This window comes from Stegostoma tigrinum, chromosome 27 (assembly GCF_030684315.1).
Source record: "Stegostoma tigrinum isolate sSteTig4 chromosome 27, sSteTig4.hap1, whole genome shotgun sequence".
In the NCBI taxonomy this organism is placed as follows: Eukaryota; Metazoa; Chordata; class Chondrichthyes; order Orectolobiformes; family Stegostomatidae; genus Stegostoma; species Stegostoma tigrinum.
The window spans coordinates 25303260-25326591 of record NC_081380.1 but is presented as its reverse complement, the minus strand read 5'-3'; the positions used below and the strand labels follow the sequence as shown (position 1 = coordinate 25326591).

The 23332-nt window shown below is 42.1% G+C and overlaps 1 protein-coding gene across 6 annotated transcripts in view; it reads right to left on the bottom strand.

The window, feature by feature from the left end:
* Positions 1-963: 963 nt before the first annotated feature.
* pitpnm3 (PITPNM family member 3) overlaps positions 964-23332 on the bottom strand; it is a 624224-nt gene continuing 601855 nt past the window's right edge. For all 6 annotated transcript variants that reach the window (XM_048557117.2, XM_048557116.2, XM_048557121.2 and 3 more), the window contains 5 exons: positions 21000-21148; positions 17108-17257; positions 15227-15410; positions 13675-13803; positions 964-6196 (listed from right to left, as the gene is read on the bottom strand). In XM_048557117.2, coding sequence (XP_048413074.1) covers positions 5891-6196; positions 13675-13803; positions 15227-15410; positions 17108-17257; positions 21000-21148 — 918 coding nt within the window. In that variant the 3' untranslated portion in view covers positions 964-5890. The remainder of the gene's footprint in view (positions 6197-13674; positions 13804-15226; positions 15411-17107; positions 17258-20999; positions 21149-23332) is intronic.

Below are 23332 nucleotides of genomic sequence, written 5' to 3'. Positions count from 1 at the left end.
AGCAGCTCATCAGCTACTTTTGCTGAAGGTTTGAAATGCTGATTATTTTCCAAACTCTCAGTACCGAAGACCCTCAAATTTACGGCTGAGTCATGATATAAATTGAAACTTCTAGGCAAATAAACAGTTGGGAATCGGTTAGTTTGGGATTTGGAAAGGGTGGGAGCAGGGAGATTGGGGTCAATGCAACCATCCCACCCTGACAATTTCTGTTTGGTTATATTTGCTTATTCCATATAGAATCAGCTAAAGAATCTTGTGTGCATGCAATATGTACAACTGATGATTTGGAAATTGTCTTTCTTTGCAATATCTGATAACTTTCTTTTAGAGATTGCAGTTGACTTAGTGAGTATCCTCTTGCCGTTATTCACATTTACATTGTACAAATATAGACAAACTAAACAAAACAATGATTTGGATTCTTCATAGGGAATGCACAGTAACTGCAGTTCTGCCTGATTCATTCACCAAGTTGAAATGGTCATTGTGCCATAAATTACAGTAGAGGCAATAGGACCAATGGACATGTTCTGAAACTGCAACTTACCTCAAAGTTCCTTTGGCACAACGCTACTTGTATATGAGCAATGTAAGCAAACACCTGCCACACAGGAAAAAGGTTAGGATATATTTCGGCCCAAGATGGGAATGTTATAAGTCGGAACAGTGAAGGCTACTTTTGGACAGCTTGGTTCGGGTTATAACAAACCACCAGTGGAACCTAGAAAGAAGGCTATCAATTGATCTTAACTAAACAAATTAAACAGCACCTTTAATAGAGAAAACATTAGAAATGTGTGGCAACAGTTAATGGGATGGTAAGAGCAGAAATGAAAAATATTGTCACATAGAAAGACTTTGAAAGTTAGCAAGGTAGAATCACAGAATGCCTGTAGTTTAGACACAGGCGATTTGGCCCATCAAGTCCACACTGTCTCTCTGAAGAGCATCCCACCCCCAACCCTATCCCTGTAACCAATCATTTCCCATGACTAATCTATCTAGCCTACATATCCTTGGACACTATGGGCAAATTAGCATTGCGAATTCACCTGGACTGCACATCTTTGGACTGTGAGAAGAAACTGGAGTACCTGAAGGAAACCCACACAGACAGAGGAAGAATGTGCAAACTCCAACCAGACAGTCGTCCGAGGCTAGAATCAAACCTGGTTGCCTGGCACTGTGAGGCAGCAGTACTAAGGTTGGGACCAAGGCATATATGGTGAGGTCCAGCAAAGGACAAAGGAAGGCAGAATATGCAAGAGGCTAATTTTGGAAGATACAGCAGCATAATTCGGGATATTGGTCTGCAGGAATGTAGATAAAGGACCATGAAAGGTGCCAGAATGAAGTCTGAATGCAATGCATTGACAATGGAGCAATGGATATTATTCAAAATAAGCAAAATGAGTGGGACAGGATGCATGTGGGAGAATTTGTAAACATCTTCATGTATGGAAAGTAGAAATCAATAGTCTTGGATTGTCTGGCTACTTTACAATGCACTTTCAGCAAGACCAAAATAGCTGGAACTAATTTGCAAGAGGGCAGTTTTAGAAGCAATCTTGATGGTGGTTTCCTGTCTAAAATAATGTTTTTAAGGGTATTAACAGTATGAAAGTTTTGAAGCCATAATCATTTCAGTGACAGTGGAGATTAGGTTCAGGTACAGTTAGATGATGTTGCAGTAGTAGCAGTGAAGGTCATTATGATGGTTGGGATATTAGGATCTGAATCTTCATCTGAATGTTCACTCTGAAAACTGTTGAAGCTGGGAAGGTGTGTCTTAAGGATGTGACTTTTTGTTGGAAGATTATTGGAACAGTTTCAGTCTTGCCATTTAAGTAGGGAAATGTTCCAGCACAGCTATACCCAAACAAAAAATATACATAGAATAGCACTGGTCCTGGAAATGAAGTGGAGCTTGGCATCAGCAGCATATACTGGAAGCTGATTTGGTGCTTATGGACAAGATCACTAAAGGCCATCATGGAAAACAGGAATCAAGGGTGAAAGCTTAGCTGATCAAAGATATTAACACAGATGTGGGAAGAAAGGTCACCACCAGAAATATACTGACATTGCTGGGATAGGTGGGAATACGTTAGTTTCAAGCAGCAATCAACCATTTCAAATCGGGCAGGTACAGATCAAGGGGAGAAAGTTCATCCTACATATATATCCAATGCAACTGATGATTCTGGACATAGATTTGATGCTATGGAAGGAGTAGACATCTAATTAAAGTATTTGAAACCTGAAATAGTGGCAATGCAAGTGTAGATCAGTAATACTTACGTTTTCAAGATCCTTGAGAAGAGAAAGGGATTTTGTAAATCTGGAGAGAATAAAGGTGTTAAGGATGGACTTTTAGGGAAGGGGAGAAGGCAGGGTTAAGAAGGACTGTTGTGCAAAGGGATCTAAATCAACAAACACCATGAAATACAAGGTTTTTTTTATCATTGTGTATTGACTGCAGTAGGAAGAGCATATTTAGCAACAAATGAGCACAGCAGAAACTGGGGAAGAAGCTGTGGTATGATATGTGGTTAAGGTATCAAGGCTCATGCACCAGAAGTAGAAAGGGCCAAAGGCGACAAACTGCATGTCCTTAATCATATCACAATGGGTACCGCAGATTCGGAGGCAAAGCCAGAAAGAACAAAAGGAGATTGAGGAAAAAAGTTTTCTTTTGAGGGATCCAGGATCATCTTTGATGATAATTTTGATGAAGTAAGATGATTTGACTGGAAAGAAGGAAAAAGGCACTTTTGCTTGAGGTGGTTCCACTGGATTCGATAATGGACAACAAGACCATTCAACGGTTCAACCTCAAAAGTGACGCAGTGAGAATGAGAAAGATTATGGTGGGAAAGGGGAAAGCATAGCATGAGTGATCGATGAAGGCAGAAGACATATGTTGGTTTCAATATTGAACTATTTTGATTAAAATCAAAGGTAACACAATTCTTGTGGTCAGATTCATTTCTGATCTTTTTCACCCACACACCTTGTCACAGACACATTTATCCAGCACTGGTAGGAATTCTCACTGCATCGCCTTTAAGGCTGATCAAGTCTTATCACCTGAGGGTTCCCTCCATTATCCAGTCTAAGGATGGGACATCTGTGAGGCATTATGGGATATCAGCAGTAAGAAGTTTTGTACAAACAAAATCTGCAACCTCACAACCTACGCTTCTCCATCAGCATCAGGCTAGGAAACCAACTCTGGTCCACCAAGGATAGCAGAAAAGTGTGGCGGCAGCAGCATCAAGCACTGACACTACAGTACACATGTGCTAAACACCAGAAGTAGAAGGTCATTGAAAGAACACATGATTTCACATTTAAAAGCTGCGAATGAAGCCTCCCAACCCACCAGTGGAGCAGAATAGAGCATAGACAACTAACTGGAAGAGCAGGCTGCATGAACATCTCAAGTTTTAACAATGATGAAGCCTTACAATTTAAATTCAAGGATCAAGACAAAATTCTTTGCCAGTCTCTTCAGCTAAAAATGCCACAAGGACAGCCTTTTCCCATGACTCCACTATGATACATGCCACTGTCTTGCTACTTATGCTCACTTTGCCTGACATTATGAACTTGTTGAATGAACTGGACATATTGAAGGCTAAGTGGCCTAATAACATCTTGTTTGCAGTACTGACAATGTGACACCAAATGTTCCTCCCTTAGTCCAATGGCTTGAATAGCTGCTACCATTGTCAACTACCTGGTGTTATTGAAAATTGTCTAGATTGACCTTAATGGCAAAAAATTACAACCCCAGTAGAGTAGAACTCTATTGGGGTTGTAATTGATTGATTGTCACATGTATCTGTTAAAATACAGTGAAAAGTGTTATATAATAAGACCATAGGAATGGCAACAAAAGCTATGTACACAATTTCTCTAGGTTTAGCAAATTTACAGCATGGGATTGTGAGAACCCCACTAGAAATTCCAGTTGACTAATTCTAAACAAACTAATTACAACAGCTATCAATCCTCAATAAAGTAATGAAATAAGTCAATCAGCACCTACTCATCAATACTCAATGAATGCCCCACCAGCACATTTCAACTCTACACCTTATCACAGCCTTCATTCAGGAATGGATGCAAAAATGTCATGCAAAAGGTAGCTTTGAGGAATTGGACTTCAATTTCAGGGCAGTGTTGCCTGGGTATAACAATAGGGCACAACGGTTGCCCTTCTAATGGTTATTTACACCACCTTAGACAAGAGCGACATTCAGGTTTGGACAAACAAGTGGCTAGTAATACTTGTACCTCACAAGAGCTACATAATGACTACATCCAACAACAAAAGGCCCAAACCCTTCCATCTGATTTTTAACAGTTCCAACATTAACGAGAACCCCAGCCCTGCACTATTTATGTCACTTTGAATTAGCCGTTTAATTTTTTTTAATTATCCCACTTGGCTCTGCAAGTTCTGGTGAATAACTTGTTCAGGTATTTTGTTTGTAAAATAATGAATTCTTTCCTTGCAAAGATAAAAGTACTGAAAGGGAACAAAAAACTTGTCAATTTTGGAAATTATGAAACTGAGTTAAAAAAAAATCAGGCACCCTTAGATCAGGCTACAGAGAACTGAGGAATTCACATCTTGACTGTGGGCCCTTTCCTTTATTAAGGATGCCTCATAAGAAACGGTAACTTCACAACAGCAAGGATTTAGTTTTTAGAAGAAAAGAATTTTTAAATCTAGCTTGATTGCAAAGTAGAAGCTCTGACTAAATGATTACAAATTAGCAGGATTAAAGAAAGTGATTTAGTTTAATCATGTCTGTAACAAGTTAATCAAAGCAAATCTAATTGAACAAGAGCATTTTCCTTCATCATCTTCATCTGATTGGGTAGCTGAGTCATTTCCATTATACAAATAGTGCCAGGGGCTATGCTCTGTATAACCACAGGTTATGGGAGACTGGGTTACAGATGACTGTTCAGACAACCTGACCTTATGCCATGCCAAAATGGCCTGAACCGTTTTTGTTCGTCACTTTGATCTTGAAGCTTGGAGAAGCTTTTCCATTTAAACAAGTGAGTGAAACAAATTGCTGTGAAGTCCACTTGATCTTAATCAATCCAAGTCTTAGCAACAAATCTTAAAGTAAAGGCAGGGATTCTCTGTCCTGCCAACACTCACATGTCAAACTGGGCATCCGTCTACAAGGTTTCCATTACAGTTCTGGAAAGCAAAGACCCAGAGTGCTTTTGAGAGAAGTGATAAATATTCAGTTCTTGTCCAGAGGTTATGCCAACATTACATTGTGTTATTCTATGTATCAAGCTTAGACATAGAACAGGTATAAACGATCTTTTGGAGTATCTCATTGGCAACAGAGAACCACAGTCGTCTTTGACATGCTGGAAGGACTAGTAACTCACCTGTGCTATAGGTGTGACTGAGGTCTGGCTCAGTAACTATCTAAAGGCCACGATCACTGGTAAAGATATTCAGCTGAGGTTATGAACGGATGCTCACGGTGGGGGAACACACCCACTGGGAGCGCATATTGGGAAACTACGAAGATGCTCCTAACGATTTCCATCTGTGAATTCCCCAATATACCCTCCTGGAAGGCAAAGCTTCTCCCCCCACACTGGCAGCCTTCCAAATCCTTGGCTCCCTTAGTTAAATGAAGATTTGCAGTGGTCAACGCCTGGTCATTTGCACGGGTAGAAGTGCTGCCCAAGCCACTTCTGCCATTTATTGGACACTAGATGAAATTCTAGCCCAATATCTTTTGGAACAAGAATGGGCATCATAATGCACAAGCTGCTTTTCTGAGCGCACCTTCAGAACCTGGACATAGCCTGGAACTCTCTGTTGCCCATGGTACACTGCTCAAACGCCTGGCTCTGATTTGGAGCCTCCGCTCCGGGCCCAGGCGATGCTGTGGGGGTGTCTCTCCTCCTTATACGATTCTGGTTGACTCTGGGCTCGCTCCGGCTTAGGGTTGCAGGACGGTGGGTCCGGCTGCTGCACTGACATAGTCCTGCGCAAGTGGTTTCTTTTCCGAAGGAAGTCAGGTTGAGCAGACAGGCCAAAGCTCCCCTTCCGTAAAATCATTCGCGAGTTGCTCTTCTTCGGGCGGGAGCGGCGACTGAACTCCAGCTGGGCCAGGTGAGCAGCATAACCTTCAGACAGAAACTGTAAGAGGAAGAAATGACATTGACTGTCAAGCAAACAGAAACTAACCATCAGGGAACCATGCAGTGTCCAACTTCTTATTCTGAATTTTTCAAGTTTTAACAAACTTCTTGGGATATTATGAACAGAATTAGTCTGTTCCGTTATTTCAGCCCTTTCCGCCATGCAATTCGACTATGGCTGATCCATTTCTCATCTCCATGTTCCCACCTTGCCTCCATCTCACCTCCATGTTCCCAACTTTGCTCCACGTTCCCACCTTTGTTCCATCTCACCTCCATGTTCCCACCTTTGTTCCATCTCACCTCCATGTTCCCAACTTCGCTCCCTATTCAAAGATTAAGAATCTATGGCTCAAAAGCTTTAATAGCCCCAGCATTAACAGCCTTTCAACAGAGAGAATTTCTATTTTGTGTGAGGAAGTGTTTCCTGATTTTGCTCCTGACAGGACAAACTCTATTCTGAAGACTACTTCCCTTTATTCTCTATTCCCCCTGCCAGGAAATCTGGGGTGGAACCTTGTACAACTGGAGGGGAGGCAAGGGCTTCACATCACCTTTACAGGGGAAGTTCAACATCTTCGCCTTTCCCTCAGGCACTTGACAGCAGCAAGCATTTCTATGGGATCAGGGCTTTCACTGGATCCTAGGCCACAGATGTGTGATGGTGGGAGGCAGTCACCCAGAGGGGTCAGCAGAAAAGGCTGGATATTCAGTGTGTCACCACCTTCCCAATGCCAACATTGCATTCCTTTAAACTAGGTACTCCATATCTCCCAGGGGCCTGAAAGCAAGCCACGACTCGTCTGCTTGACGTGCTCTATGTGTTGACCACCCCAGTCCACTGTTGGGTTAATACTGGAGGTCTGTAATGAGGTCCTTAAGTGGACATTAATTGCCCATTAGGGGTTTCAATTGGTGGTGAGATTAAATAATGTGGGTGGGCCTCCCCAACACAGACATAATCAGGGCGTACACTGTCAAATCCTTGGATAATCTGAAATATCTCAACACAGTGGCTCAGTGGTTAGCACTGAAGTCACACAGCGCCAGGGACCTGGGTTTGATTCCCGCCTCGGGTAACTGCCTGTGCGGAGTTTGCACATTCTCCCCATGTCTGTGTGCTCTGGTTTCCTCCCACAGTCCAAAGATGTGCAGGCTAGATGGATTGGCCATGCTAAATTGCCTGTAGTGTTCAGGGGTGGGTGGGATGCTTCAAGGGGTGGTGTGGACTTGATGGGTCGAAGGGCCTGTTTCCACACTGTAGGGAATCTAATCTAATCTAGATCACTCTTTACTCTTCTATATTCAAAGGAATACCAGCCCACTCTATGCAATCTGCCTTACAGTTTAATCATTTTTGATTTTAAAAGTTATGAACTTATAACAAAAAAAATTACTTCTTGAGTCCTAAAATGCAGGCAGCAACATAATCTTGAGGTCTGTACTGGCCTCTCAAGACAACTGTTTGAAGAAAATCTTTCAGCTTTTTGCACCTTTTTCTATGATGGTTCAGTTGTTGTTGTTATCACTACAGTCTTCTGACTAAAGTAACAATAATAATTCAAAAGCACAGAACAAATTGGAGCTCTCTTCCAAGTAATTTTAAAGCGCTGAAGAGAGGATAAAAAGATGCAAAACAATGCTTAATCCAAAGGATTTTATTGGCTAAGAATATAAAGACTGGTGCAATACTGAGTTTCCACCACAAGATGTGGCTCATGATCAGGAAGGAAATGTGGTATAAGCTATTTATAGCATACACCAGGGCTGCCTATGTGTTCGGTTGCATTTCAAGTTTAGGCACATCCTAGAAACTACATCACTGCCATTTTCATGGAGTTGGGCCCACTTTTATCCCAACTCACGGTCCATAGCTTCTCAAGCAAGGCATGAATTATTATTTGTACTCTGAAGCCATTTGAGTTGTGGAGTCATAGAACTGTATTGAATGGAAAAAGACACTTCATTCCAACTTGTCCATGCCAACCAGATATTAACCTAGTTCCAATCACCAGCAGTTGGCCCATATCCCTCCAAACCTTTCCTATCTATATACCCTTCCAGATGCCTTTGGAATGTTGTATTGTATCAGCCTCTACCACTTCCTCTGGCAACTCATTCTACACACACAACACTCTCTATGTGAAGATGTTACCCATTAAGTCCCTTTTTAAATCTTACCCCTCTCACCTTAAACAAATGCCCTCTAGTTCTGGACTGCCCTACACTGGGAAAAACACCTTGGCTATTCACCCTACTTATACCCCTCATGGTTTTATAAATCTCTATAAGGTCAACCCTCAGCCTCTGATGTTCCAGAGAAAAAAGCCCCCAGCCTATTCAGCCGCTCCCTATAGCTCAAACCCTCCAAACCTGACAACATCCTCGTAAATTTTTTATGAACCTTTTTCAAGTTTCACAACATTCTACCTATCGCAGGGAGACCAGAAGTGAACTCAGCATTCCAAAAGTGGCCTAGTCAATGTCCTGTACAGCCTCATCATGACCTCCCAACTCCTATAGTCAATGCACCGGCCAATAAAGGCAATCATACTAAATGCCTTCTTCACTATCCTATCTATCTGTGTCTCCATTTTCAAGGAACTAGGAACCTGCACACCAAGGTGTTTTTATTCAACATCACTCCCCAGAACCTTACCATTCAGTGTACAAGTCCTTTCATGATTTGCCTTTCCAATACACGATACCTCCAATTTATTTAAATTAAACTCCATTTGTCACTCCTTGGCCCATTGGCCTGCTTGATCAAGATCCCGTTGAATTCCAAGGTAACCTTCTTCACTGTCCACTACAAAAAGCAAGGACCCAGCAGTAATCCTTGTGGCACACCACCGGTCACAGACTTCCCCATTTGAAAAGTCACCCTCCACCATCACCCTGTGTCTCCTACTTTTGAGCCAGTTCTGTATTCAAATGGCTTGTTGTCCCCAAATTCCATGCAATCTAATCTTGCCAACCAGCCTTTCTTGCAGAATCTTGTCAAATGCATTACTAAAGTCCACACAGATCACGTCCGCCGCTCTGCCTTCATCAATCCTCTCCATTTCTCCTTCAAAGAATTCAATCAGTTCAAAAGATCATACATGTGCCTCCATGCCAACTCATTTCTCTCATCCACTCCCAATGGCCATTCAAATCTTCCATGCCAACTCCTGGCACTTCCATGCCCACTCACACATTATGCAACCTTTACAGAAATAATGAACCCAATAGTAATAATGGCGACATGGATCTGCTTGCAAATACCCATAACGTTTAGTAAAAATAACCTGTTGCTACAAACATATAAGGGGTCGAGTCAATCAGATGTTTAAAGTATCAACATCAATATCAATATCAGAAATAACATGCCAACACCATTTTCTATTGTGTGTATATATTGAGCCATTGACAAAAGAGATCACACAAAAAGTAAAGTATTATGCCATTTTCAAGCTGTCAATTAGAAAGAGTTCTCACTTCTCTCCAGGTGTGTAATTAAAGGAAAATCTGTAATGGGAGACTGGGCTCTCAACGAAGCATACATATTGAAGCTCTGTGCCACCATAGGAAGTAGAATGACAGGGCCTTCAGTGTGGATTTTTGTGGAGCCCGATGTGATGCACCAAAGCCTCTTCACTGCATCCTTCAATAGCAGTGAATCTCCCAGCATTCACTACTATTAAGAAAGGAAAATCCAGCTACAGCATTAAGATCATGGGCTTGACATTGTGTTGGGTGAATGTGACTGGCCAAATGCTTTTGCTCCCATAATGAAAGAATTAACAGTTAAAATAGTTAATTTTATTTTTGAAAGCTCCTTCCCAAAATAGCAAAGAGAAGTTTCCCCCAAAACGTTATTCATCTGTCATTATTTCCTGTTCACATCATGCCTGAGGTATGAATATTGTGTTGTTAAGCATGAAAGGAATGATCTTAACCAATTAGCAACTGACACAATAATTTTTGGCATATAAAAATAGCAGCGAATGGTTTACATTATTTATCCATAATAAATTGATGGTGTAGCTGTTAATTTGATGCTGAGGCAAAGCTATTGTCAATTTGATAAAAACGTAACTGACCATGTATTTAAGAGTAAATTTTGGCAGTTTTTTTTACTGTAGTTTAGCTAAATTCCCTGTTGTAATTGAAATAAATGCAGCATGAAATGTTTGTGAGAAGTAACAAAGTGTTTTGACAGTAGCTGCTTTTGCTCTCTGATATGATCAATCTTGCTACTGTATTTTATGCCCATGTCAAATTTGCATTTTAAAATATTTTTAACCTAACTATTGCATCAGACAATATAATTGAACATAGGACCATCCTGAAATGAGCCATTCGGGAAAAGTTATTGTTGAAATAGAAATTTCTTAAAATAAGATATTGAGGAAAAAATAATTCTTTTTTGCAGTTTCTGAGGACCACTTTGATTGAAAAGAATGATTCCATCCATTGCTTTCCACAGTACTGCTGGCTTACATCCATCCAATTCTCTAACTTTCAGACCTGCAACTGCCCCTTTTGGCTAAAATCAAGTGTAGTAGACCAAGTGTAACACTTGGTGGCTCAGCGTGGACCGAGAAGAGGATAGAGCGACTGCGTTGGAAGCAGAAGGAAGACGTCGGGTTGGCTGTGCACCCTTGCAAGCGGTGGATCTTAATGCTGGCATCGGCCTAACACTGGTTCAGGGCAGCAGCCGACCTGCAACGATGGCTGTGGCGAGTGCTCGTGCCCCAGGACAGGGGGTCCGGAGCACTATCAGAGTGGCTATGAAGAAAGTGGATGAGGTTGCACCTGTGGACCGCACCTTCTTCATGAAGTGGGTCCTGTTGGACTGTTGTGGGTTCGCTGCTGCGGACATTTACTGCCTGCAGGATTTCCCCGGGGGAGGATTCTTTGATGTAACCTTCAGGAGTGCCAAGCTTTGCCAGCGCTTCCTGGAGGTATTCAAGGAGAAAGAAGGTGAGGGCCCCCTCTCTGTACTGACCGCCGTCCCGCTGTTTGTGATGCTGGTGCAGAGGAGCCGTATGGTGACTGTACACATGTGTAACCCGCATGTGCCAGCAGTTGATGTCCTGACCTTCCTTGGAAGGCACGTGAAGGTGGAAGGGGACCTAACTGACATCATGGACCCCTTTGGCATCTGGACCAGTAAGAGGCAGGTCAAGGTGACGCTGAGGATGGGCGCGGACGGGAATGTCATACACCCACCGTCCAGCTTCGCGATCGGTGGGAGCAGGGGCTACCTGGCCTACGCAGGGCAACCTAAAGTCTGCCATGCCAGTGGTAGGTCAGGTCACATGGCGGCCGACTGCAAAGCCACCATCTGCAGGAACTGCAGGGAGGAGGGACACCTTGCAAAGGATTGCCCACAAGAGAAAAGCTGCAACCTTTGCGGGGAAGCAGGCCACTTCTATAGGGCATGCCCGCAGCGGGGGACCACCTAAACCCAGGTCGCCAGCAAGGGCAACACAGGGCAAGCCCCCCCAGAGGAGAGGAAGACACCAGGCCCCTGCAAGGATATAGCGCCCCCCCCCCACCCCCCAGCGTACAGGAGGGCCCAGCCCCGCAGGATGGACCTGAGGCCAGCAAAGTGCCTCTGCAGGCTCCGCTCCCCCCCGCCGATAACCTGGAGTCGATGGACGAGGCAACAGGCAACCCAGGGGAGTGGACGACGGTCCGGAAGGTGAGGAGGAAGGCACGCCAGCGGGCCCCGGCACCACAACCATCAGGCGGGAAGAGGTAGCTACAGGGGGGCTATAAAAGCTCCTCTGATGAGGGGGATTCGGAGGAGGGCCGTCCGAAGCAGAAGTTGAAAATCGCCAGCGAGAAGGAGAGCAGCACCCACCCCCCGCTTCCTGGTGACAGGGGATGTCCTGAAGATCGCTCCAACACCCAGCCACTCGCCACAGGGGCCCTGCCGGGACCCCTCGAACCAGAGCTCCAGGCGACTGGGAGCAGCAGACCTTCAGGCGGGAAGCTGGAAACAGCATGTCACCACCCTGACCCAAAGCCGGACTCTCCTGCCTCCGTACCCCCGACAGGGGGGTGTGACCCGGAAGGCAGCACGGACAGTTTCCTCAGCCCAGAGAGCATCCAGCAGTTTGCCCGGGCAACGGGCATGCAGGGACGGATGGAGGGGCTGGACCTTGGACTCGGGGAGGGTACCGCGGTCACTGCTCACAGTGGGGGTACGAGTTGTGAGTGTTAATATGCAAAGTGTAAAGTCTACTGCACGATGTGAGAGATCCTTTATGCATGCCCGGAATCTCTGCACCACCTCGAGGCGGCTGCGGGGGGGGGGATGAGACTGTCTATCACCTCCTTCTGGAGTGTGCCTATGCGCAGGAGGTCTGGAGAGGAATGCAGTGCTACTTGTCAAGGTTCGTCCCGAGCAGCTCCGTGACATGGGACTCCGTGCTCTACGGGCTGTTTCCCGGGACGCACACCGAGACCAACATCAACTGCACCTGGAGGACCATCAATGCGGTGAAAGATGCTCTTTGGTCTGCCCGCAACTTGCTGGTCTGCCAGCTGAAAGAACTGACCCCGACCGAATGTTGTAGACTGGCGCACTCCAAGGTCCAGGACTATGTGCTGAGGGACGCGCTAAAGCTTGGGGCAGCCGCCACCAAGGCGCGGTGGGGAAAGACCACTGTATGAGACCCCTCGACCACAGTGTAACAGGGGCCTCACTCAGTAACTGGGCCCAGCTGGCACCTTCCCCAACTGGTCAGGGGGCCAACGGGGACTGTGCGAGGGGATGACCGCCGGGGTATTTTCTTTGTCTTTCTTTGTTCTTGTTTTTGCTTCTTTCCTTTAGTTCGTGTGCATACCCCCAGGGTAACCCAGAGCAGCTAGCGTGATGGGGTAGGTGTATAAATATGTTTATTTTTTGTATATTCTGTGAATAAAGTATATTTTTTAAATTTAAAAAAAAATTGGCTAAGATCAAGTGTAGTAGACCATTGTACCGCTTGGTGGCGCTCTTACGTGCGGAGGCTGAATTTCCGGTGATGTCTGGGATCGTTTGTGGTCTCAGTGTGGAGGAAAATCCACAGGAAAAAGCATCATCATGGTTGTTTATCTCTCCAGTCAGTCCCCTTCAAAAGGCTCGTAAAATCATTGAGCCGGTTAGAAGTACAGCAATTTCCCACATGCTGTTCTCTGTTCACTGAACAGAGGGACAAAGTTACAGGTGACTGGAGAGGTAAAAAATACAAGCATTAAGCATCTAGCTGTGAAGCAAAGGAAGGCATCAAGCAGAAGGAAGAAAAAACCTTAAATAAAAACAGAAACAAGAACTGAATATGAATGTAAGAGAAATTGGGGGAAAGTGCAAACAATAGCTGGTTATTGCAATCAATGTGGTATCTCTGAGAGGTAATTGACAGGTTTCTTGTCATAGATTTTGTTTTAAATTCCTCAATTTAATTCAACTCTCTATCATGGAATAAAGAGACTCATTACCTGACACTGGTTCTGATATTTTTTTGACGGGCGTCCAACAATGTAGATCTGAGACGCTGGCAATCCTAGGACATTGTAAACTGAAATGTCTTTCATGGAGCCATACGCAGCAGAGATCTTAATATGGGACTAAGGAGAGAACAAAAATGCAAAGCTGTGCATTATTGAAAATCAACTGCAGACCAGGAACCAAAGAAGCTCAATACAGTGTGGAGCTGAAGGAACACAGCAGATCAGGCAGCATCCGAGGAGCAGGAAAGCTCCTCGAAAGTAGATAGACATAAATGTTAAAACTTACAAACACCTTTTTTTTCTGAAATTTTAGAACTAGAATTTACCAGCTGTTTTAGGGATATATTAGGAGTTCAGAAATTGGCATGAGAAAGCAATAGGTGTAATGCCCACTGACTTCCCACTGCCATCTCATTTTGCCAATGATGGGAAAGATGGCACATGGCTTGCCCACCAGAAGCCCAATCGAGCCATTTAAGTGTCCATGTAAGGATTTCTTCTCATCCTTGCTGGCATTCTACCAGCTGCTAGGGGCTCCCCACATTTGAATGTGACAGCAATGAAACCAATATGGGTGGGAGCTCCTTTTCAGACACTTCTTAGTCACATAATGAGAGTGTCACCTGCTCTCAACTTTGCTACCCATCTTGTGTGCCTTCATCCTCAGGGTAGTAATGCTGGTGATGGTACTGGTCTTCTGATAGGGCTAATGGATCTTGGGGCCTGAATGTCATCCTTAAGAAGGATGGCAGTCTCAGTGGGAGCCTCTTAAACTTGGCAACTGTCACCAAAAGGTAGCACCAGGTCCCAGTGCCCGCTGAGGCAGATTCACTGCCCTTTTTTCAATGCCAGTGGTGGGACTCCTCCCAAGTCCATAAATCCCAGCCTTGGATTTTAGGTTGTGCTGTTATAAGTAGTTATTTTGAAGTAGACTAGAAACAGCATATACAATAAAACTCACAGGGACTTAGCTTTTCTCAGGTAATAGGTAGGTCAGGGCATTCAGTAAGGTAAAGTGTGTTTTATGTAACAAGTATTTGAATACATAAGATTTATATAGTAACTGCACTGTAAATAAATCTGTTGCAGACTTAGTACAAGTGCCATCTCTGAAATACTGTGAGGTAAATCAAATACATCAAATATGTAACAAACTAACAATTACACAACAGCATCACGGAGTGAAAGTATCAATTAGTCTCAGTTACAAGTCTCATTTAGCATCAAATTACAAGCAGCTTTGTGCTCCCTAGGAAGTCAGCAAATATTACTCAAACCCATTTCACCTCAGGCCCGATCTCTTACTTAGAACCCTTTCATAGACAGCAGAGACTTTCACTCCAGCTATCTCAGCAGGTTTTAAGCACAAATGAAAAGTGTTAATCCATTTCCTTCATCCACATTATTCTATATTTTAAAAACTCCATATCAGCCTGAAATTGGGAGCTTATTCAGCTTTATCAGAAAGTCTTGTGTTCTTTACTGTTCTAAAATTGTTTTCCTAAGGGTATTCTATACATAACGCCTGATCAGAGATTACCTCTTGCACAAGATTGCGTAGAAAGATTGTTTTTTGTCGCAGGGGATCATGGACCAGGCCTTCAGAGAAGAAGATCATTCCCTGGGGAAAGTTATGCTGACCCAGCCAGGAAACCACCCTTTGCTTCTGCATGTCTGGGCGTCCAGTAATGTAAATGATGAGGTAGCCCAGCTCCTGCCAATGTCTTTAAAAAGAAGAAACTTCATTGAAAGCCCCATTCTTGCACTGAGAAAAATGACAGCATTACAAATGGGACAGCAATGTAAGAGCTGTTACTGATTTAGATGAGTTTGGGCCGTATGTTCCAGAAACTGCCTGTGGTTTTCCCATTCTCCATGAGGATGACTGTGTGAGAATAACATTGCACCATCTCTAATGAAGAGAAATTTGAATCCTGTGCAGTTTCTACACCTGCTGTTGATTTACAAACTGAGGTTTACACCAGCAGGAAGTTTAAAATCTAACCCAATGCTTTATCTTGAATGACTATCAAAGTAAGGGATCTTAGTCTTTTAATACCCAAAGTTACCCCATTGAATAAATTTCAGGGAAATTGTTATAGAAAGAATAATGGAAGCTTTGAGGCAATAGTATTATGCTTGGTGTTTGTTTCTATCAGTTTGCCTTTAACATTTTGTTCTCTTACATTGTTGTAAACAGGTATTTTCAAAACTGTAGCCTTTGTAAATGAGCAAGCTCAAAAAATGTAGGTCAAAAATTGATCCATTATTCAGGTCCTTGATGTTAGAGTGACTGTCTCCCTTAACATGCAAGACTAAGATATCAGAAAATAAGTGTAATGTTAGATCATAGGAGACAGGAGTTACCACCATGAAACGAGATAAGGAGAACAAGGGAATACAGAACTCTAGCCTGAAGCAGTTGGATTAGCAGCTGCATTTTCAAATATACTAATCAAAAGTCAACACACAGATCTGAAGAACAAATTTCTGGCATGGGCTCACTCTGTCTTCATTGCTGATGCTCATTATAGCCTTCCTGTAAATCAGTGATTTGTGTTTAAAGCATGAGTCCATTCAACTTGTAAATTGCCTTTACTCAATCTTCTTGATACATGAATATCGCTGCCAAGGCTAGCCTTTATTGTCTATCAATCATCATCCTTGAGAAGATGTTGGCGAACAAAGTGTCATTACTAATGGGAAGTTGATTTTTATATATAATCTGTATATTCATATGGTTTTGTTTGTCGTATAGGGTAATGGTTCTGAAGAGGGTAATACTCCTGTTACATTCACTCCAGCTAGTCTACTGATATCACAAACAGTCCATGGGTTCTATTCTGGCTTTCAGAGGGAGCAGATGGGTCTGTACCAGCTCCTCAAAGTCCTAATAATGATGCCTGACCAAATACAGTTGCTCTGATGATTATCCTGAAATGAATCATCTTGTTATCCGAGAACAATGCCTTTTCTGTAGATACTCCACAGGAGCATGAATCACTGCATAGGCCCTGGCTGAAACAAAGACAAAGGAGAATTGATGGCAGAGAACTAACTCAATGAACCCTTACCCAGTACGACACATTGGCAGAAATGGCAAGTAGAGTAAAGTATCAGGAGGTCTGGGTAAATACCATAACATTCACACAAAGAGCTCATTAATCAGTGCCATAGGACCAAGTGCCAAGAGCCTGGAAGTGCATTAAAATAACAAACATTGAAAATTTGAATCAGAATTATTGAGATTGCAATACACAATGGCAACACACAAACATAATACTGCGATAACCATTATGATGGCAGGAATTGTAACTTGTTAGAAAGAATCCAGCATTCTTTACACAATTTGTGATTGTTTATTGTCTCAAAACATGACATGTAGAAATGCAATAAATGTGAAAGCTTGTGCACATTGTACCTGACCACATCCACAGCTCCAGCTCTGACCTTCGGGTCACTGCCCATGATAGAGACACTAGCAGCAAAAGAACCATCGATGCTGAAAACAACACATTCCATCCCCTTTGGCAATACTGTAAGGTAGCTCTCTGCAGAGGTCTGGTCGCCTCTAGGTAGAATTAAAATTCAAGGATTAGACATTACCACTTTAAGTATGGTGAGTACAATTAAGTTCAATCAAATCTGGATGTACATAATAATGAAATTTCATTAATCAGATTACACTGATTAATCACTGTAAATCAGCATTCCTCAACATAGATTAGTTCCCCTGGGATTCAGATGAAAAGGTCCCTCATAGAGGAATGTTTAAATGTGGCTCAATTGATCAATGTTCCATATACAACATGTTTTCAAGACCTACATGGTATTTTTCTGACCTAGTTCTTCCAACTATTGAAATGTAAAAATGACAAAAACAAAACCTTGTCGAAATACACTAAAACATTACCATATTTCCTTTAATAACACTAACAGTAGTTGTGAACTTTATGATTATTGATATTGTCAGCCCAAAGAAAACTACAGTTAACATCAGAAAACCTTATCAAAAATAAGTCTGAAATTGGCAAACTTCTACTTCAAATGAACTTCTAACAGTTGTGAAAATGCAACCAAGCAATAAAATATGAACTTGAATTTAAATGTCTTCCTTACTTGAGAACTAAAGCCACTATAGAAGTGCAGTTCTCCTTACTGTAAAGGCAGTGTATTAAATGGGAGCTACCTTTGTTTACAATAAAAAAATCAAGGGATAGACATGACTATTTTATCCCCATTTTTACACAAAATACATAATGATACCTATGGTTGGGATCTTCCCGTGTAATATCATTAATTGTACTGCAAAAAGTCAGCTTAGTAAATACCTCAGCAATTATCCCCCGGGAGTTGCTAAGCATTTAACTGAAGTCAGTGGTTTACTTGGGAAGACTCTTTTAAACTCTCTCTTCTAAAGAATGAATTTCTAACCATTATGAGAAAGTCAACTTCACAGAATTGGAAACCAAAACATCTATTTACATCTACTTCAGAAGTAAGTTTGCAAACTATCACATATTATGAACTTCCTTCCCACAATCCCTAACTGAAAAAAAAATCAAACTTCAGGTTTCTGGGGAAAACAGGAGTTGTCATGGTTTGGGGGTTGTGGCTATAACCCTGAATTCCTGCCAGAGATATCTGACTCCTGAGAAATCAGGCTGTAGTATTCACTTGACAAGAAAACAAAAGCTGTGCAGAAAAAAACAAATACATTTTCAGTAATAGCCAACAGAAAAATACAGACAAGCTGAGGAGCTGTGATTGAGAGCACTGACAAACACTGGAAACTGAAGACTAAGTTTAGAAGCAACAAAGGTGACATAAAAGTACTTCTAGCGTTTGAATGTTTGTTTAACTAGAGCTGGCCCTAAGGTTTAGCAGAGTGTTTAAGAGGGGTGAGAGGAAAGGGCCTCTGGGAATTCCATGCATCAACACCGATGTGAGCTGAATGTGTCCTTCTGCTGAGCTCTGTATTCCTGGAACTGGAATACAGTAAAGCCAAAACTGCAGGTGATCTAAGGGTCAAATATGCTGGAAGAAAATCAGTTGAACTCTGCTGAGGAAGATTTTAAAAGATTTTTAAAGCTGCACATGGTCTCATGTGTACTAAGGGAACTGTCAGTAAATTCATGAGATCTATCTGTGTTGTAACAAGCCACTCACCGTCCTGACTTGTAAATACATTGCCAGTCTTTCACTGCCTCTGGGTCAAAATCCTGGAATTCCCTCCCTAATGGCATTGTGGGTCAATCAACAGCAGGTGGTCTGCAGTGGTTCAAGAAGGTTGCTCACCACAGCCTTCTCAAGGGCAACTAGGGGAATGGGCAAGAAATGCTGACCCAGACAGTCATGCCGTCATCCCACAAATGAATTAAACAAAAACCTGGCTGTTAATCTATATCTCAGTTATGTGAGCCGTTGAAAATGCACATTTGATTTATGTCCAAAGCCTGTTCAATCATATTTATGTTGGTTGTGATTAGACTTTTAAAGTAAAAGTGATCTTAAGAACATGGAATCTTGTCCAATGTGTTTTTTTTCCCCCACAGTGAGGCATGTGGGAAGTTCAATTCTTTTATGTTATTCGTCTTCACAGGGGTAGAACATAGAACATAGAACATAGATCTGTACAGCACAGTACAGGCCCATCGGCCCACAATGTGGTGCTGAACTTTTACCCTAAACCTCAGGTCTATCTCAGCTCCACCCTTATCTTATACTATCATCCACATGCCTATTCATAACTCAATTGTCATTAATATGTGAACCCATGTGTGCAAGGTTCAATAACCAATCAGAGAATCAAAGTGCACCCACTCCTGATTCTGTGCATGTTGGTGTTGACACAAGTTAATTGTAGCAGGGCCTGCTAGTGACAGAAACAACAGTCCCTGCTGTTCCTTCCTCTTCTTAATCAAGGACAAGAAAGCAGACAGGATATTTCAAATGCATTTTACGAATATCACAATTCATTTTTATGATATCTTGAGATGTCTGGACGATTTCAAATCTGTTTCCAGTTACATTATATTGCCTTTGAGATATCTTCAAATGGCTCATTTCCTGCTCCAACAGAAACACCTTAAATATTTTCATGCACTTTAAAATAATACTCTGCTGTGCAGAGTAGGTGCAAGTGCCATCTGGAGTTGGAGGAGAACTGATCTGAAAATGACATTGCAAGCTTCACAAAATGAGTTCAAGAGACCTTCAATTGCTGTTGAATTGGTTCAAATTTAATTTTCAATATTTCCAATTATATTTCTGTGTGTTATTGGCAACAGAACATGAAGTTTTTAAAGAGAGTTTGGCAAATGTATAAAGGTAAACTCAATTTACATTTCACAGCATTCTGCACACTATACAACACAGAATCAGGCCATTCAGCACAAATAGTCTGTGCTGAGCTTAATATTCTACACAGATCTATTTCCATTCTAAGTTCCTCATCTATAAAGAGAAAGGCCTATGAAGATCAAATTACCATGACTTTAACATTTAACTAATAAAAATTCATATGTGCTTTTGAATCACATCAACATATAGGTAACAAATAATATGTTTGCCACATTGAGGAGTGGTAGAACTTTCAACATCTTTACATGGTACCATCACCATATTACATTTTGACTGATCTTTACAACAACTACATATACCCACTGTATCTTTATATTCCTCAATAAAGTCTGTCAATTTCAGGCTTATAGATTTCAATTTCCCCAGCACCTATAGCATTTTGGGAGAATGCATTTGATTATTGTTCTGTGAAAAGTACTCCTGACTACCCCAGCTATTGGAAATGTTGGTAATTTCAAGACCTTGATCCCCATTCTGGACTTACTAATTAGAGGAATTGGTTTCTCGATGCCTACTCTATCAAATCCCTTTTAAACTCCACAATTTTGTCACTGATAAACCTTCTGAACTGCATGGAATGCAGATTAAATTCATGCAACCTTTCTGCCTACTTCAGCTCTTTGAGCCCCAATGTTAATAATGGTGAATTTTGATGTAAATCTTATTGCTGAGATGCAATGCCCAAAATGAAACCAATTCTCCAGGTGGGATCTGAACATCTGATACATTACCTTCACACTTCTGTATTTCAATTACCTTGAGGTGAGGTCTGTTTGGTGAGTTTGATTGCTTTGAACCCGCGCACTAGATTTTAATGACTCACATTAACACAGTGCCAAACAAGATAATTTCACAGCAGCCAGAACATAACTCAAGTTCTTTTCAAACCACAAAAGGTCAACTGTGAAGGTCAACTCAGAAAAGAATACATGCAATATATATAGATATACCTTACAACCATCTTCACCGGATAAACACCAACACTGAGCTTCTTTCCATCTGGAATGGTGTACAGGATCCTGCCACTGTTACTGGTGATCTCAGTGTCAAAATATGCCCACCTTCCTGAGGGTGGCTGTGTCATGAGTAGAATGTCAACCTGCACAGCATGACAAACAGCAGAGTGTAAAAGTGCTGCTTTGGGAGGTAGAATTCATTCGCTGTTATGAAAGAAATAAAAATGATCAATCTTTGCTGTTTGTATCACTGACATAGCTCCCCATGGATGGGAGCTGTTTCATACCATGGCTGACAGGAGGTATTCAGCATCTTTTGACGGCCACAGTATTGAACAGTGGAAGCCTAAAATAATAAACTCGCTATCTAAAATAACACAAGCCCCCGTGAGACACTACATCACCATCGGAACAGATTTTTGCCAAGTCCAAAAGTCATTGTCAGGGTTCTCCAACTTAAAAACAAAATGATTAGAAACTCTAAAACTTACTGGCTGCAGCATCAACAATCCTGCGAATAAGTTGCCATGGCCTATGTGTTACAACTTCATAAACACTCTTTTTGATTACATTTATGATCTTGCTTCATTCTCACTACAGCAATTCTTCATTCAAGGTGTCAGTTCCGAATTGCAGGCAGCAATACATTGCTGAGTTCACTCGAGTCGCAAACTGGTCAAGGTTTGCTTCATGGTTAATGATGCAGCTTTCCAGTGGGTGCTGTGTATAACCCTGATAACCATTCAGTATCCTCTATTGCACAATCTTCAGAGAATCAAGCCACTCTGCTGTCACTGCTGAACAATATATAAAAAATTAAGTTTAATGTTAAGTTTTCAGACCACCTGAAATAGAATCAACAGTAGGCCATTCAGCCCCTCAAGTCTGCTCTGTCATTTTATAAGATCAAGACTAATCTGATTGTGACTTCATCACTGTCCACTCTCCAGAATGGAATTTTCTTTTCAATGAAGAGCCTTAAAAACACTTAACGTTCCGATGTCCTGTCTGGAAATGACAACTGTACACACAAGTGAACCTGTAAGAGAAAAACTTCTCCTCCTTTCCATCTGAAACAGAAAATTCATTATTTTTAAACTGCATCCCCTAGTTCAAGTTTCTCCCCTAAGATCTTTTCAGCATCCACCCTGTCAAATGTCCTCACGATCTCTGTTTCGATAAGATCATCTCTCATATTTCTAAACTCCAATGGATAACGACTCGACTTGTCCCAACTTTCCTGATAAAATAACCCCTTTCTCCCAGAAATCAGTCAAAATGAACTTTCTCTGAACTACTTCCAATGCAGTTATATCCTTTACAAAGTAACAGGACCAAAATTATACCAAGTATTCCGAATGTGGTCTGAGCAACACCCTGATAACTGCAGCCAAACTTTCCTCCTTACGGGTGGCACGGTGGCTCAGTGGTTAGCACTGCAGCCTCACAGCACCAGGGAACTGGGTTCGATTCCAGCGTCGGGTAACGGCCTGTGCAGAGTGTGCAATTCTCCCTGTGTCTGCGTGGGTTTCCTCCGGGTGCTCCGGCTTCCTCCCACAGTCCAAAGATGTGCAGGCTCAGTGGATCAGCCATGCTAAATCGCCCGTAGTGTTCAGGGGTGTGTGGGGTATAGGGGGATGGGTCTGGGTGGGATGCTCCAAGGGGCAGTGTGAACTTGTTGGGCCGAAGAACCTGTTTCCACACTGTAGGGAATCTAATCTAAACATACTCAACTCTTCTTTCAATAAATGACATTTTGTTTACCTTCTTAATCACTTGCTATATCTGCACACTAATGTTCTGTGATTCATATACCTGACACCCAGATCCCTCTGTAACTCAGCATCCTGCAATCTCTCTCCATTTAAATAATACTTCGCTTTTCTATTCTTCTAGCCAAAATGGAAAAGTTCACTACTCCCACATCATAATTCATCTACCAGTTTTTGTCCACTCACTTAACCCATTTATATCCCTTTGTCTCGGACTTCTTATGTCCTTTTCACAACTTACTTCCTGACTACTTTTGTGTTATCAACCAGTTTAACAACCATACATTTGTTCCCTTCATCCAAGTCATTGATATTGATTGTAAATAATTGAGGCTTTTACACTGGTCCCTGTGGCACTGTACCTATAATTTCTATTAGCTTTAAATGATTCTCCAATTTTATCTTCATAATTAGACACTATTGCACAATCTCTATGATGACAACCTGCCTTATATAACACATTCCTCAACATCAATCTCAATGGGTAAGAGTTTTCATCATTTAAGAATTGAATTCCCCTCTCCTGTGGATACCCATTATGATGAATGTAACCAT